The sequence below is a fragment of the Calonectris borealis genome, chromosome 13, assembly GCF_964195595.1.
Source record: "Calonectris borealis chromosome 13, bCalBor7.hap1.2, whole genome shotgun sequence".
Taxonomy (NCBI): Eukaryota; Metazoa; Chordata; class Aves; order Procellariiformes; family Procellariidae; genus Calonectris; species Calonectris borealis.
This window is the reverse complement of record NC_134324.1, coordinates 1,646,403-1,662,934: the sequence shown is the minus strand read 5'-3', so window position 1 is coordinate 1,662,934 and position 16,532 is coordinate 1,646,403. Positions and strand designations below refer to the sequence as shown.

Here is a 16,532-nt window from a genome sequence, read left to right as displayed (position 1 = left end):
GGCTTTGGGGAATTGCACGGGGCCGACACAAAGGCACCGATTGTTCTGGAGGCAGAGGGACGAACCTGCCCTTTCCAAAGGAGAGGAAGCCAGCAGGAAAAGTCGCTATTGTGATCTGGATATACAAAAAAAAAAAAACCCTATTGCATCGTCAGCGCTGCGGGTCAGGAGCGGGGGATGGCCGAGATGCGGCACCTGCGGGACCGGGGGCTGCCCGGGGGCACGGAGGGAGCCAGGCACCCCCCGCCAGGCTCTGGCATCAGCGACCTGCTAAACCATCGTAAAGCCATCGTAAAACCACCGAGCGACTACAACAGGGTGAAACGCTGGACCCACGTAGCTGGCGCACCACTTCCCAAGCTCCAGGTAGAAGCAGGGGCCGAGGCGAGCCTCTGCTCTCCCAGAATTTAATCTCCATTTCAACAAAAGCCATTTGCAGCGCTGAAACCCATGAGTTCTCATCAAGGACTTTCCTCGGCAGTAAGGACTGCCAAAGTAGTAGGAACCAAATTGTTGTCAGCTTAAGGACAGCCATCTGCTCAGCCTCTTCCCAGCTGCCATGCTCCAAATCAAAGAATGGATAACAATCACTTATGTTTCTCACCAAGCTCAATATGAAAAAATCTAGGAAGGAAAAAAAAACCCCAAACCAAAAAGCAAAAACCAAACAAACCAGGAAAGCAGCACGGCAGGGATCTAACTGGGAACAGAGATGAAAGTAGGAGAAAAAGAAACCAGTTTTTTTTTTTTTAAAACAATGTTTTTTAAAGAGTCCTATTGACATCTGCTTTGTAAATGCTCAGTCATTATTTATAACCTCAAGAGCACGGAATTGTCTCTGTAGTTACAACCATGCTACTCCCATATTTTGGCTTTGTTAGCAAAAAGCCAGCAGCATTTTTACTGGTGCTTTGGGAATAGAGATCTAACATTTCATACACAGTTTATTTAAAAGTGGACTAATTTAACATTCTTGATGGTTCCTTTTAGCACAACTGTTGCTAATTACCAGCTCCAGAATGATTTGTTAATCTGGGAGCAACAGCGGTTCCACAGCAGCATAAATACACCAAGACAAAAAGGAAGGAGGGGAAAAAGAAAAATAAGAGAGACATTGGAGAGGGTAAAGTTTTAGTGAACTAAAGCAAATTAAGTGACAGGTGGAGTCGGTAACGCAGAGCAGAAAGAACATCGTAAAACGAGCTGTAAAGGGAATAATCCTGGTCCTTGAGAAGTAGGAAAAAATCGTGGCAGTTTTTAAGCTGTGCAAATGTTGGTTTTGGTGGCACGGACAGATGGTCTGTGCTCCGCGGGACCGGGACAGGCACCAGCCTCCCATTAACCCCGTGGGTGACCCGTGCCAGAGCGAGCGGAGCGGGGAGCCAGGCAGGCACCTCGTCCCAGGACACGACCTCGGCTTGTTTAATTGGTTCCAGGGCACTGTGCGTGGGGGGACACAAACAAATATTAAGCAAACATGATCATAAAGCATGACAAGCGGGCAGGAGGACTGAAGCCGGAGTCCTCAAAGGAGCCCTTGAAATACTGGAGTCATGTTTGGAAGTGACAGGATCCAACCGATAGCTTTGCCCTGTTCACACAATTTTTCTTGGCGTTTTTCAGCAAGCAACAAAGAGGCAGCGAAGCAGCTTCGCTGCTCGTGGCCTCCCACGTCCCATCCCTGTGGCTCCGTGCTCGGGGCACGGCCGTCACCCTCCTCCTGCCCCATGGGACCAGCTCTGACCTGTCTCAAAAACACCTTTTTCACCGCAAAAGACTTGAAAGCATATTTTCCTAAGAGAAAAAACTTTTAGGAAAGGAAGCCTGTTATCTTATAAAGCATCGAAGCCGTCCCGTTGTTGGTACCAAGATGAGCAGGACTGGAGCAGCCGCGGAAGGGGACCGAGCAGCCTCCCTCCAACCACGGCTTCCACACTTGGATCACTTTGGTCTTTCACTGCATGTGTGAAAGGACTTGAAAGTTCATAAAATTAATTCCAGACAAATATTAGTGAGGCCTCAAGTGGAAAGCACATCTCCTTCCTTCTGGGAATTTATAGTTCATCCACTTTTATCTTCTGGAGGCTCTTTGGAGATCAAAGATTTGATCAACTTTCCCTTTGCAAAACTCATGAAGAAAACGGTGTTATCAGTACTGTGACACGATTTTTTTTTTGTTTTTTAATGATTCACTGCCCTTCTCTAAAAAGTAAGATTCCTTCACGTAGGTCTAAACAAACAGCACAAGTTAGACAAGAAAGCTATGCTGTTTATTTATTGATTTTACAGTTGTTACAAGGTCAATCCCTACCCCTGACAGCTTACACTTGTTAAATTCGGCTCTACCTAATAAAACTGAGATGGCCAAACATTAAGTAACTGCTTGCCAACATAACCCCCCCTGCTAACGTCACTAGGAGAATCACCTGTCGCTCTGGCAATTTTCTCCAGCCCCACCACCCTATGGGGTCAAACCCCTAACTTACAAAAAGACCTATATAATCGGTGGAGGTGTGCTACGTTTCTGATGCATTCAGGGAACATAAAGGAAATCTGGGAAAGGAGTGCAACTTATAAAAGCACAAGACGTTTTCACCCGGGCACAAGGATGATGAGAAAAGCCCTCGTTAGTCCATCGACCTTCAGCATCTATTTCTCACCGTGCAGCGATTCTCTGCACATCTGGCAATAGAAAGGCAGCGCTGAGGCAGCCTAACGGACTGGGCTAATTCCTCCCAACATCTGCCTGCAGCACTCCATTTACACCGCTCGCATACAGTGGAAACTTGCTACTTATACAAGCGACTTGCGAAGACACTGGAATAGATTTCAAGGAGTCGGTGCAAAAGGACTTGGATGCTGCCTGAGCCATCTGAGCATCAGAGCGACACCGGCTCTGAAGATGATGGACCACATTTAGCTGGAATCACTCAGGGAGTCTGTACCAAATGCATCATACTTGTCAGCGTTTCGGGGAGGAGGAATCCGGGGAGTTTCACGAAGCTCTTTCTTGGAGCAGAGCCACCGGGAAACACTTTTCCACTGTGAAACTGCGAAGGCTTCAGGGGAGATGGGAAACTCATGGAGCCAAGGAGCTGGAGAGGAAGACTAGCGATAGCCGAGAGGTTTATAACGCAGTCAGGACTTGGGCTTAGCAGGCATCAAGCCACGCACAGACCGCTACTCCATTATTTCTTTCCCGACTTTCCCTGGCATCCAGTCCCCTTCTCCTCTCCGTATAAAAATGGACCTGTGCTTTTCTGCAGTAGGAAGCCGTGGGAGCTCTTCCAAGAGCTCGCCACGGGAGGCAGTCCTCATGCCTCAGTGTAGCTGGACAATCATGAAAAGACAGCATTGGAAATAAAATTCCTCGTACTGAAATCAGGCAGGATTCAAGCTGCGGGAAGGGACTGAAGGTGAAGTCAGTTTTAATTATTTTGATGTTTATTACTTAAGTTCTCAGGGTCCGAGGGGCGGCATGCCATCAGCCACTCAAGAGACGTGCTCCTTGTCGCCTGCCTCCCCGTCCCAGCTCTCGGCTGCGTGAGCGGCTTCAAAACCCCAGTAAACCCAGCTTCCCGCTGCTGTACCTCCTGCGTCAGGCAGGGCTGCAAGGCTGTCCTTTCCCAGCCCTGCAGGCAGAAGGCTTCACCTAGTTCTGGCCGCGTCTCCCAGACCTTGCCCACAGCCGGTCGCTGCAGTCCCTCACCCTGCAGAGCCGGGACCGACCCTCGCAGCCTGGCTCCCGCTCCCGCCGCCGCATCCTCCGCGCCAGCTCAGCGCCTTCGCAGCCTTCAGGAACGGCCTCCGTCTCCCAGAACTTCCCAGATTAAAGATTAAAATGCTTTAAGAAAACCCCCTACCAGAAAGTAGCAAGTTGTAATATTTCGTACTCGCGTAAGGCGCACGTACAACGGATCACGGCGTGGCCCATCCCATCACGGAGCGGGTGGTGGGACCGTCCACGCAGGGGAGACGCCTTGTCAGACACCGAGTCCAAAACCAACCAGAAGGTCTGGAACAAGGAGACCAGACACGAGGGAAGGGCTTTGGCGTCTGAGCGTAGCAGAGCAGGACACGTGGAGGACGACGCTCTCGCCGAGGGACGGTGGCGGCAAAGGGAAGCAGCAGCTGCCGCCCTGCCACCACGAGGACAGATGGCACTGCCACGCCAGCCGGGTCTCGGGCTACCACCCAGCGCCGGGGCCACCGAGGAAGCCCGACGCCCCTGGGGTTTGTATCGCACATACTCGTTTTATATTTACCAAATCACAGATTTATCATTGTGATTTTTTTGTAACTCTACGCTCTCTTAATAGAAGCTCTGTACAACTCTGACTTCCCTCCACAGGGGCTCTGAACCCACCCGAGACCCTCCGCTGCACTGGGAAACCCCGTTAGAGCCCAGTTACCGTTTTGCGATGCAGATGTTCAAGCTGTTTGTTAGACTACGAATAGCTACTTGATGATTTTAAGCAGACAGGTGTACAGAACCACAAATATAGGTATATAAGTACAAATTATAGCTTTAGATGAGCACAGAGCCTCACAATTAGAGAAGAAGAGTCAGGGGTGAAATTACGAAGCAGCATTAATTTGCACAAAATCACTAGACCTACAGTTGCAGAAATCAGAACTACTGGAATTCCTCATCTGGAAGGCAATCAAAATCAGACAGAAACTATTAAAAGCCACAGATGGCAATTTTTTTTTCCCCACGTACAGAATTCTGTAGCACGATCATAACCATGATCTGAAAAAAAGGTCAGCCTTCCGCTCGTCGTTCCGAGGACGAGAAGCGCGGCAGCGAGGAACAAAGCGGGACTCACCGTCGGGCCCTTCGCTGCCTTTACTCCTTTTATTTCGACGGACACGTCTACCTTCTTCTCCAACGTGCAGCTTTTCTTCAGGGTGAAAGAAGTTCAGCAAGGCCAGCTGGAAGAAGAAGGACAAGTTTAAGCATCTTTGGCAAGGACGGCTTAGCCGAGCAGAGAGATCGGCGCCTGAACGCCAAACCCTTTCCATCAGGGATAGCTCTGCTGAGCCGAGGGGGAGATGCGAAATGGCCGCTCATGGACGCCCAGCTCATCCCAACCTGTGTCCCCTTGGATGCAGCCTAGGATTTGGGAAAACTCAACCTGAAGGGTTTTGGCAGGGAGAAGCATCCCCCCGGGGCACGGGGGCTGCAGGGACAGGGACGCAGGCGGCGTCAGGGGAGATCTATAGCTGGAAATAATCAAATGGCCCAGATGCCGATGCCATCATTTCTAATTATTCTCTGCAAATCTTGCTCAATCCTGGAGCTCTTTCACCAGTATTACTCACTGCCAGTAAGTTTTTCCTCTCTCAAGCTCTCTTCTGCAAGCCTCATTAGCTACTGAGATTCAAAGGTCTTCAGGGACCTTTAAATCCAATTCAGTATACCACATAAATTAACACTTTAAACCTAGAGCAAGTACGTCTTTATAACATGATTATTGCCAAGAGGCAAAAATTTTATGTAGCGACCTCTAATTCATGAAAAAATAGTTGCTGCGTTAAAAACTCTTTGACAGTTATTAAATCAACATCCTTGCCCAGAAACTGGAATTCCGGTTTAGAAACTTCACCAGTCCTCCCAGCTAGCCCAGGGCGCGGCGGCTCATCACCAGCGGCATTTTCCCCAGCTATTTCCACTTCCTAAAATAAGGAATTTCACGAAAGATTAATGAGGGGCCAAACACCTTGTTCTGCGTGTTACCGCGCCCGCCAACAACCAGGGCGGCTCTGACCAGGATGGGGCTTTCCTTACGCTGCCGAAACCCGATCACAGTTATTTAAACCATAAACACACACACAAGCCAAATACAGCCTCAGACGAGAACGAAGAGGCTTCAAAAAAGCAGCACCAAAGGTTATCAAGTGCGTTATTGTTCTGAGAACAAAACCTGTGGCATCAAAAGCATCTTTGAAATAGCAGAGAAGAATAAACCCCTTCCGTGAATTGCTAGTTAAAAGAGCGGCTCGTTAAGCTACAGGCCATAAAAGTCCCTATCAAAAGTAATAATCATTAAAGGTCTCTCTGCTTTTGACATGCCCCGGGGCTCTCGCCTGCCCTCTCCCACCCCTCCGCTCCGCGCACAAATGCCTATTCCCGAGTTATTTCCCGCCCCCCCCTTCTTCCAGCCTCAGAGCATCCCATTCCCGCTTCCGAACGAGCAGCTGCTGGATTCTACATTTGCAGCTTGCTTTACTCCAAGAAGCCCCAATGCAGTCTCATCAGCGGGATTTGGGAAACCAAAGGCTTCTCCCCAAAAAGACCCCAAAGGGTTGCCCAAATTCCCAACTGTTGCTATTTATTTCCGCCTCTGCGCGGGCAGCTCTGCGTTTACCGCAGCTCCTGATGTTTTGTCATTGCAATGACGTCGCGCCCGAAAGGACCCCGAAACGCAGTGGGACGGCTCCTCGCAGCCTCACCGCACCGCAGTTACACTTGTAAAAGTCCCTGAACTGCAACGACGAGTGAAAACTGGCACTTATTTACCCAGGGAAGGAGCAGTCGCAGCGGCGGATGGGGAACCGAAGGCTCATTTACCACAGGTCTTCGTAAGCGCAGGGCACGCGGGGCGCAGCTCCCCGCCGCCCACCTTCCCTCTCCCGCATCCCGCCGCGCTCACCCAGGCAGGGCGCAGCAGGGCTGGGTGCTGCTGCGGGCACCGCCAGCCCCTTCCCCTCACCCAACAGAGCCGGGCAAGGCGTGAGCAACAAGTCAAGGTGGTTTTTTTTTTAAACCACTGACGTAAATCAAGCTGAAAGACTGTAGGACTAACTGAAGGAACAAATTGCATTATAATTCAGGTTAACCCTTCAATGAAATCATCAGCGCCGCTGCTGAATGCTGTTATTACTTGGCTCTCTTATTTGAGCTTTACAAAACATGGCTAAATAAAAGCACTGGAAACGAAGCGGTGGGGAACCAGCCCGCTAAGACGTGCCGCTTCCCGCCCCACATCACCCCGCTGCCCTCGGCCCAGCGACACGCGAGCTGCTCCCAGCGCCGAGGCTAAACCCGACATTTTTCATCTTGAGAAGATTTTGTAACAGCACAACCCTAACTGTGTCAAAACAAACAGGTTTCCTTTCCCTGCTATTGCAATTTTAACACAGCATCCACAATTTTGAAAAGCTGCAGCATAACATTAAGCTCCCCCCACGCCGCCTCCTTCCCCACATCTGGCACCGACCCAGAGATCAGCGATAAATACACCGGGGTGGTATTTTTTCCTGCCAGGTAAAAGCTGGATCCTCCCAAGCCACCCTCCCACCCGCGCTGTAAAGACACAGAACTACTAGCGAGCTTGGAATAATTCAGAGAAGAGTTTCACCCGGAAAATCATAAGGATTTGGAAAGGATCAAACATCCCGATTTCTCATTCTGATTGACGGGTTTTGTTCTTTTCAGTGAAACAATCAAAATTTCTTGAGAGGCTTGAAAGCTTTTCAGAATCTGAACAAAACCATTTAAGTTCAGTCTCAGAAGGGGAAATACGAGAGACTGACACAGTATGTTTATTTTCCTGGCCAGTTAATCAAAATAACCTTTCTCTTCACAAAACTGGAGTAACAGGACTCTAAGCATGCTTTGGTCAGCATCAACAGTAATGTGAAACCTTAGATTAAAAAAAAAAAAGCGAGTAAAACACAAACTCAAATTACGGCTACGAAAGCACATCACCCAGCCACTGCACCCAGCTGGACCTTCCTCCTCCTCCTCCTCCTCCTCCCACCATGGATGCAGCGAGAGCCATCGGCATGGTCCCAGCCCTCCGTTGACGCTTCCACAAAACCGATGCTGGAAAGCACCAAAATCGGGACCGACCCCCTCCCCCTGCCCCATCCCCTTCACCGGGCTCTTCCTGAGCCCCCCAAGCCGCAGCTCGGCTCCGCCGCGTCCCTCCGGAGCCAGGGGACATTTCCAGAAGCCACCTCCGCAGGTCCCGCGGCGCAGCACGGCATGCCCTCGCTGGAATTGTCACAGGCACCGACGGCTTGTGCCGCCCAAGTCACCTGCAGCACCTTCTGCAGCCCCTCTCGTCCTCGGAAGAGGCTCTTCAGCTCGTGAACGTGGTGTACAAAGCTTTTTTTTTTCAGCTGGGAGAACATACCTTCAACACTGCTGAGCATTTATTTTTTTTAATAAAGACAATTGCTTCATAGGATCACAGAACGGTTTGGGTTGGAAGGGACCTTGAAAGTCCATCTAATCCATCCCCCCCGCCATGGCAGGGACATCCTCCACTGGATCAGGTTGCTCAAAGCCCCGTCCAACCTGACCTTGAACACCTCCAATGACGGGGCACCCACAACTTCTCTGGGCAACCTGTTTCAGCATCTCGCCACTCTCATCACAAAAACTTTCTTCCTAATGCCCAGTCTAAACCTACCCTCTTTCAGTTTAAAACTCTTGCCCCTTGTCCTGTCACCACAGGCCTTGGTAAAAAGTCTCTCTCCGCCTTTCTTATAAGCCCCTTCATACACCGAAAGGCTGCAAGAAGGTCTCCCGGAGCCTCCTCTTCTCCAGGCTGAGCAACCCCAACTCTGCTACTCTCTTCTCACCCAGGTTTTATTCTGGTATCACTGATCAGTCAGAAAAATACTAAATATTGGCTAAAAGTAATCTACCCATTAAACACTGTCTTTCGAATAAGACCAAGTCAGAAAGAGAAATGACCGTGAGGGTAAAGGACGGAGACATACATTTTACTTAGAAAAAACCCAACAGAAATAGCTCGTGACAGCAACCGCGCCCACAGCAGCCAGGAGCACACGCTGCTCCGAGACCCCCACGGAAACAAGCTTTCCCCACGCCGTAACGCCTGGTAATGGGCACAACCGCTGCGAGCAAAAAGATTTTGCACTTTTAATTACGCAAGCAATGGCATTTAACCTACGGTGAACCAGGGGTTCAAAGCGCTCCAACCTCTGGATGGAGGGGGCTGCTCAGGGTGGCTCTCCGGAGCTCAGCGGCAGGGCAAAGGACGGCCAAGCTGCTTGCCGGGCGCAGCGCATCGGCTGCGAGCTCCCACGCCGATGAAGGCGAAGTCTCTCTCCGCTGACCCCAGGGGTCCGTTGTTCCAGGGGCCGCAGCTGCGGGAGGTCGGGGGCTGCTGGGCCGCCGGGTCAGCCCGTGAAGGGCCGCGCTGTCCGGCTGGGGACCGGCGGCTGGCACAGCTGCGCCGGTCGGAAGAGCAAGCGATGCTTTTTCCATTCATCACCCCCTGAGACAGGATTAATATATTCATTCGCAGCTCTTGGACGCTGCAGCTCTTGGTCTGGACGTAAGGGTGCATGTTGTTATGCCTGAAATTAAACTCATTTACTCCCTGTTATTTGGTGTGGCCGCAACGAGGGAGAGGATTTGGAGAGCAGAACGAGCAGATGTTTGCCACCCATCTAGCAAAATACGATGCAGCCACACAGACAGATGCAAAAGGAGAAATAACCTTCAGTGAAACGCTGCTGGCTGGACACTAGCACAGCGTTACGACACGGAGGTCGCCGAAAGCAACACTTCACATGTCTGAAAAACATGCTGAGTGGCAAGGACGGCTTCTGCGGGCTCCCCCCTGCGCGGGGAGCAGAGCAGCGGGCTGGGCAGGCGTCTTGGTCGACCCGCTGTGGCCGTTCCCACGGCTGAACACTTCCCAGCATTTTAAAAACACCCAGAAACATTTTGCACAAATATCAGTTGCATCCTTTTAGGAAAACGTGGAGCAAACACACTTGCGGGGCTTGAACGGGCGTTTGCCCGTGGGGTGCCCCACGCTCGTCCCCCTAATTGTGGCTCGTGATTCGGACCTGGACCTTTCCGGGAGAGGAGATGCTGGAGCTGGCGGAGCAGGACCATGAACGTGTGTGGCCCCGGCCGGGGGGTGATTAGTGGGGTGCGGTGCAAACACCTGCAACGGCCGAGCCCCCCGCAGCAGCAAGGCAGCCGGAGCAGGGCAGGGCTTCGCTGGGGCGCAGCATCCATCCCTGCTGGGGAGGTCTAAAAGAAATTACTCTCCTGGTCCATCATTTCACTCCTCATCCTCGAAGTCACGGAGGATTGATTCTCTCAGCCTCTGCGCTTGTGGAGCCAGAGTATTTTTGAGGAGCCCAGCAAGCACATACCCGCTCCCAAAAAAGAAGTCGTATTTTTTCTGTAGTTACGCAACAGCGACAGAAAAGTTTGGAACAATTGCCATTTCCCTCCTCTCTCAATCTAAAGCCCTCAAATTACCTTAATTTTAGAAACACGATGTAAACCCATTACGACTCCATACTTTGAATCAAGAAAATCACTATAGGATGCAAAAAGGTCAAAAAGCCAAAAGAGGAAAAATCCCAAGGGAAACCATACCTCAAAATAACCTGTGAAACAATAGTAAAGGCATGCCTCACCAGAACGAATCCGTTCTACCTTGGTTTCTCTCAGCAAAATAAAGAAAAACAAAAGCATGCATACACAAGCAATGATTTTCTCCGCAGCCACATGCAGAACCCGCTCTGCAAACGCAGAACAAAGCTGCTCTGGGATGTCAAGGGAGCGCAGTGGGAACCCCCAAAATAACGTAGCCTGCAGTCACGCAGAAACTCATCTGGTCTGTAGGGACGGACATTCCACACTCTACAGAAGTAAGAATAAAGAGATGTGTACATATATATACACAGTGGGGTTTTTTTTAAGGTACCATGAAATAGGAAGCTTTCTTCAAGCTATGAAACCCAAATGTACCGTGGAGTTATGGCTGGATATACAAACCATGTGCAATAAGAAAAACAATGCTGGGATGCTGAAATAACTGTTAAGGTTTGCATATTTAATTGCATCCCTCTGCAAACGCCTTAAATAACGCACATCCCTCAGAAACACTTCATAGGAATGAAGATCCGCTGGACACCAAGGGAATGTATTTCCAATGGTCTAACAGCTTGAAAGTAAGCAAAGTGGGAAAATATAACTCAGCCTATGCAATTATGCACAAAAGGCATTTTTTTTTCCTTAGGCAAAGCCAAGCTGGTAGGAAGAACTGGTATCTTCTTCCTGATTAACAGCAGAATTGGGAAAAGCTCACAAGCATTCAGGTGCACAAGCCCTTTTCAGTGAAAAGTGCATTCTTGCCAAGTCTTTCAGAGCATATTCATCACTAACAAAACCCCCGAAGACTTCTCCGCATGCTGTATTACAAAGTTGGCTTCCAATTAATCCTGAGAAAGCTAGACCAGCCACAGCTTTAGACCTAATCTATAAAACCCACACTCTCCTTCAGCACAATATCTTAAAGCACCAGAGAAAAAAAGCATGAAATCATCCTCTTGCATTATTGTTTAATGGTATTGTTAAAGTCAAATTCCCTCATCATTTGTAATTTTGGCGATCATTAGCGTGAGAAGGCTAATAACAAGCCCAAGCTCTGTAGAGGCATCCTTTGCAAGCAATACTGTTGTTTTTCTGGCGCTCTGAAGTTCAGCCGTCGGAGGTTGCGGTTCAGAGTAGCAGCTACTTGAATATCAGCCCCATTGTCCTCCATCAGAAATTCGCCTCTGGTAACACGTGGTGCAAAAAAAAAAAATTAAGTAGACTATTTATTTTCAAACAGACTAGAAAGAAGCTCGGGGATCAGCTTTGCTTTATTGAAAAAAAAAAAAACAAAACCATTCAACATATTCTAAGCCTTTTTTTTGTCATCATTACTTTTGCCTCATAAAAATGCAAGAAGCAAAAGAGTAAATAATTCCCATTTCAACATGACAAGAATTTATACATGGTGGCTTGTCTGCAAGCCATAGCCCTGAATGCAAAACGTGATATATGCCATCAGCCAGAACGTGGTCAGAGATAGTAATGGAGAGAGTAGAGATTATACTTCCTATAAGCCATAATTCTCATAACTCATCTTCCCCGCCCCAAACTGATGTTTTCAGCCCAGCTCGGCTGCGTGCATCCTCCCCAGGGTCTGCAGTAGGTTACACAGCGTCCTCTGCAAACCCCTCCACCAGCTGTTTTTCTGCGTGAAAGCTCAAGTATGGTCCTCTCCTTCACGACTGCCCATAACTCTTCCCATCCCTATTGCTTCATCACTCCCATCGCTCCATCACCCCTCCGCTCCCGAGGCCAGCCACGTCCCCGCTCTCGCCAGCTATTCACCCTGAAGCCCGAGGTCCCAGGGGCACAAACCATCAGCTCTGAGTTGATACGAAACCCACCACAACTCCCCCTCATTCTGATCTGCACGCAAGGATCCTCGCTGAGGCTTTTAGACCCAACGGCGATCTTTAAAAGCTTTTTCCACCCAAAGCTGTGAGGCAAAGCAATTCTATAATCTAAAGAATAAAAGCACCAGCGATGCTAAGCAGCTTATCCAAAGCCAGGAGGGAAGTTTGGGTGGAAGGAGGGACTGAGCTATGCCTCCAGGCAGGAGCTGTAACAGCAGAGCCACCTCTGTCCCAATACTCATGAGGAGCTTCATAACGAGTGACGACCAAGGAGCCAAGGAAGTATTTGACTATTAGAAAACAGAAATGACCTTGGTCTCATAGATGGAGGTGGCCCAAGTAATGCCATGGACCCGTGGCACCGCACCAGCTACTGCCAGCGGGCAGGAACGCCCGTCTCGGTAAATCCACGGCCTTAATGTGCCACCACCGCTTTTAAGAAGCGGATTTGAGATGCTTTCGATCCGCCGAGCATTTCTGTCCTTGGGTGGAAAAGCCTTTCCAAAGAGGACTGCGCAATCCCAGTTTTCAGAAGGCCAGTGAGTCACGCTCCCGGGTCTTCTAGGCACTGCGGTAACAGAAAATCATTAGAGAACAATAAAAGAGGAGGGAGCATATTTTCCTAAGTTTTTATTGGTATTTTAACTTCATTACCCAGGAAAGCCACTGTATTTTTCAGCACAGAACATTAAATCTGATTGCCAGTTATCAGTTCAAGCCTCATTACAAAGCGACGAACACAGTGAATTAATTGCCATTGAAGGGCAACTCTTAAACTCTCCTTCAGAACCGAACCCTTCCCCGAAACCTTCCTCTCCTTTCCTCCTTTCCATGTGTTACAGAGCTTTAAGCAGCAGTCCGACATCTACGACAGCGGTCATCTTTTCGCATACTGCAAACTCCCACAGCTACAGCTACCCAGCATTTACTGCCAAAATCAATAACCGGTCCCAACAAAGGGAAACCAGAACACAGCTTAAATATTTTAAAATTTCATTTGAACTTCAGTAATAAAATGGCTAAATCAAGCTAACACACCAAATGCCACACCATTTTCCAGAAACAAGCCTATCCTTAAAACAAAAGCATTTTTTCCTCCTGCCAAAAGACCCTCAACATCAGGAGCAGGTCGCTCTCTTAACGTCTACTACAGGTAGCAAATTCCAGCCATGCAGGCAGGAAGGCAAGTTAAAGCTGTACACTGATTAAATCACTGCTGAAACTGCCCAGCTCATGACAGAAGGCGTTACTTCCCAACATGAAGTGCCTCACCGCTATTTCCAGCAACACAACGCTGTCTCATGGTGGTTTCTCCGACTATGTCAAGTCTAGAGGCTTCGGACAGCTGATCAAGCCAGCTTCTGCGCCCTCCATGAATTTAGCTTGGTTCGATACCAAGTATTTATATTTCCACCACTGATTCATTTCTACTTTTCCAACTGCTAACTGTTTGTTGTGAAGGATCAGATCAGCATCAGCTCCACTCCTTCCATATATTTCTGTGGTAATCATAGACCACACACACACACAAAAAGAAGTTTTCACAGCAACGTGCTCTAAATCCTCCAGGTTGAACCCCAGCAATCGCAGCCCACTGGACGGCAAGGCACAAGGTATAACCTTCCAGCCCTGGTTTCGGGGGTCCTACCAGGCAGCAGGACTTCCTGCTGAGCTGGAAGTCCAAGTCTTCCCTGGTGACCACTCTGTCTTGGCCCAGGGGTATAGAACGTTTATTATCCAGGCTATGGCTGCTCTTCCGTATTTTCAGCTGCTGGTACATGACTTTAGCCTAGAGGGAGAGTTTCACCCGTGCAAAAACCTCAGCCACGGTAATTAAAGCACGAGCGCCACAGACACTGCTGAGGAGACAAAACTCGAGGCTCGAGTCAGAGCTGCAGGCTAAACGCAAGACAAAAGGAGTTCTGGGCCAAGACCGATACCGAGATTGGAGAATAACTCCTCGTGGTATTAATTTCACGACTTCCCTTAGCAGCCGCATCTGGGCTGTGGGTCAAGGAACGAGAGGTGCCGACGTCCACGGACAACATCCCCTGCTGCCACCTGGAAGCAGGGAGCGCTGACCAGGGGTGCAGGTCCTCTCCGCACACGTGGATGACTACCCAAGGACTTCACCCTGGCACGTCTAAACAGCAGTCAACCATGGGAGAACAGAGTCAATGAACAACTCTACGAGGACTGGTGTTTTCTGCACTTTTTAAAAAAAGAGTAGGAAATAAAAGCGTAAGTGAAGGGAAAACCTGATCCAACTGAACACATCACACGCTTTTTACTTTCTATCAACTCCGGGAACCTGAAGCAAAGGTACGTAAACCCTGACAAGTAAGAACACGGCAGAAGCAGCAGACAGATGGATTTGCTTTTCATGGGAGAAAGAAAAAGCGTAACTTCGGAGAAGGAAGGGTTTGGCATTCCTTCAGCACAGGCAGAATAACCCATACAACCCCGAGAAACACAGCTTCTGTCACAGATCTCCACATAAAATTTGTTTCTAGCATAAAATGGAACCAGGTACACAGTCCAAACCCCTGGGTTACGCGTACATCACAACTTTAACTGACTTTGTAGGAGCACCTAAACAGCTAAATTTGATACCAAACCAGCGTCATCTCGAGCCTAGAAGACCGTGATTCGGTTCACAAGGTTGTTTGCCCAAACGCTTGTCTCAAGCCACCCTTCTGTGGAGCTACCTTGGTCTGGAGGCGAGCTGGTGCCTCCCGTGAGGACGTCGGAGGGAGGCGCGATGCCGCAGGCAGACGCGACCCCCGCAGCGCGTCCGCTACGCACGGCACAGAGCGAGGGCTGAGGTTTCCAATTTACTACACCTGTTGGCACTGAAAGCGAAAGCTAAAAACACAACCCAGATGTGAGGTAGAACAAGGTCAAAGCAGAGTTTAACGCCATATATGAAGACACCTGTAGTAAATTTTTTAATGGTAGCAAGGGTAAGAGATTCCTGCTGCAGGCTTCCCTGGCCGGGCACAGCAGACCTGCAGGAACCGAGCTCTTTGCTGGGAACACACTGGTTAAAAGGCTGAAAAGTATCAATGTCAGTGCAAGGTAAGGAACTTAAATCAGTTCCTTTCGTCTCCCAAGGAAATCAAATTTAGCTGTGAAGCAGCGCCAGACAGAGATCTGCTGTCTATTAGCATGAATTCTCAGTTTTTCACATTTTAATTAGCCTTCATAGTCTTTTTCAGTCCCATTTTCAGCCAGCTGGGCTATGTCCCCCTCCATATGGAGGTCACGGTTTCTTCTCCTGCATACCAACGGCAATTCTTTTCTTATTTTAGCATTTATATTATCAAAGCATTTGTGCACTTCTAAAAAACACTGTGCACGCTTGCTTTGGGGGAACCCCCGTAAGCTTAAGTGACTCGATATTAGCTATATTTTCTCCTTTTGCCTGTTTCTCCATCTGTGTCTTTGCTCATGCTTTCTCATGACCTGGATCTTCTCCAGTACATCCAGGACAGCACGAGGTCAATGGCACAACCCTCCTCAAAGCCATAACACCTCTTAAAAAAACTCCTGAAATTAGGCACTGCTCCAGCGAAGAGCTTCAGGGCTCTGCTGCTCTACTTGGAGCACCTCCGTTGCCCCGTGAAATAAAGAACTGGGTTCTCTCCAGCCTGCAAAGGCTGGCCTTTCACCACCCCTGGCCTCCTCCTTAGAAGAAAGCTTCCTTTCTTCATGTTTGAAAACATTTTTAAGAATGGCATGTTCTGTTAGCCATGACAAAAACACTGATCTCATCTGGCTTCCACAACCAATATAACATGAACCATAACGAGATGGAGAGATCATTCCCAGAAGATGCCGTTGGGCCGCTCTCCACTGAGTGTGCTTCTCTTCTACCCAACGCCTTCAACTTGCACCACTTCCAGAGACAGGAGCACTGAAGCCGCAACACCTGAGACAGCTGAGAACAGCAGCTTCTTGAATGAACAGTCAACTCTTTTTTTTGAACCTCATCTCCAAAGCAGACATACACTCAAGGTGACAGGGCCACCTTTACTTGCAAGAAGTGACCAACCAGCAGAAGAGACGCAACCAGATCCTGCTCTGGAGCTTTCCATTGAGAATCTGGCTGCAGTACCTGCATTTATGACATTTTTCAGTTCTCTGGTATTTGTCCTTTTATCTTTCAACGTTCTACATAAACCCATTGCTTAAGATGGGACTGGTTGCAGCGAAGAATGGGTTTGGATTCACTCACTGAGATGATCCCTGCAGTAGAAAGTCACAGGAGAACATTTGTCAGACATGGGAACTGA

The 16,532-nt window shown here is 49.1% G+C and overlaps 1 protein-coding gene across 1 annotated transcript in view; it reads right to left on the bottom strand.

The window, feature by feature from the left end:
- Positions 1-16,532, bottom strand: part of EDA (ectodysplasin A) — an 80,409-nt gene that overhangs the window by 24,941 nt on the left and 38,936 nt on the right. The window contains exon 2 of the mRNA XM_075161901.1: positions 4,830-4,935. Coding sequence (XP_075018002.1) covers positions 4,830-4,935 — 106 coding nt within the window. The remainder of the gene's footprint in view (positions 1-4,829; positions 4,936-16,532) is intronic.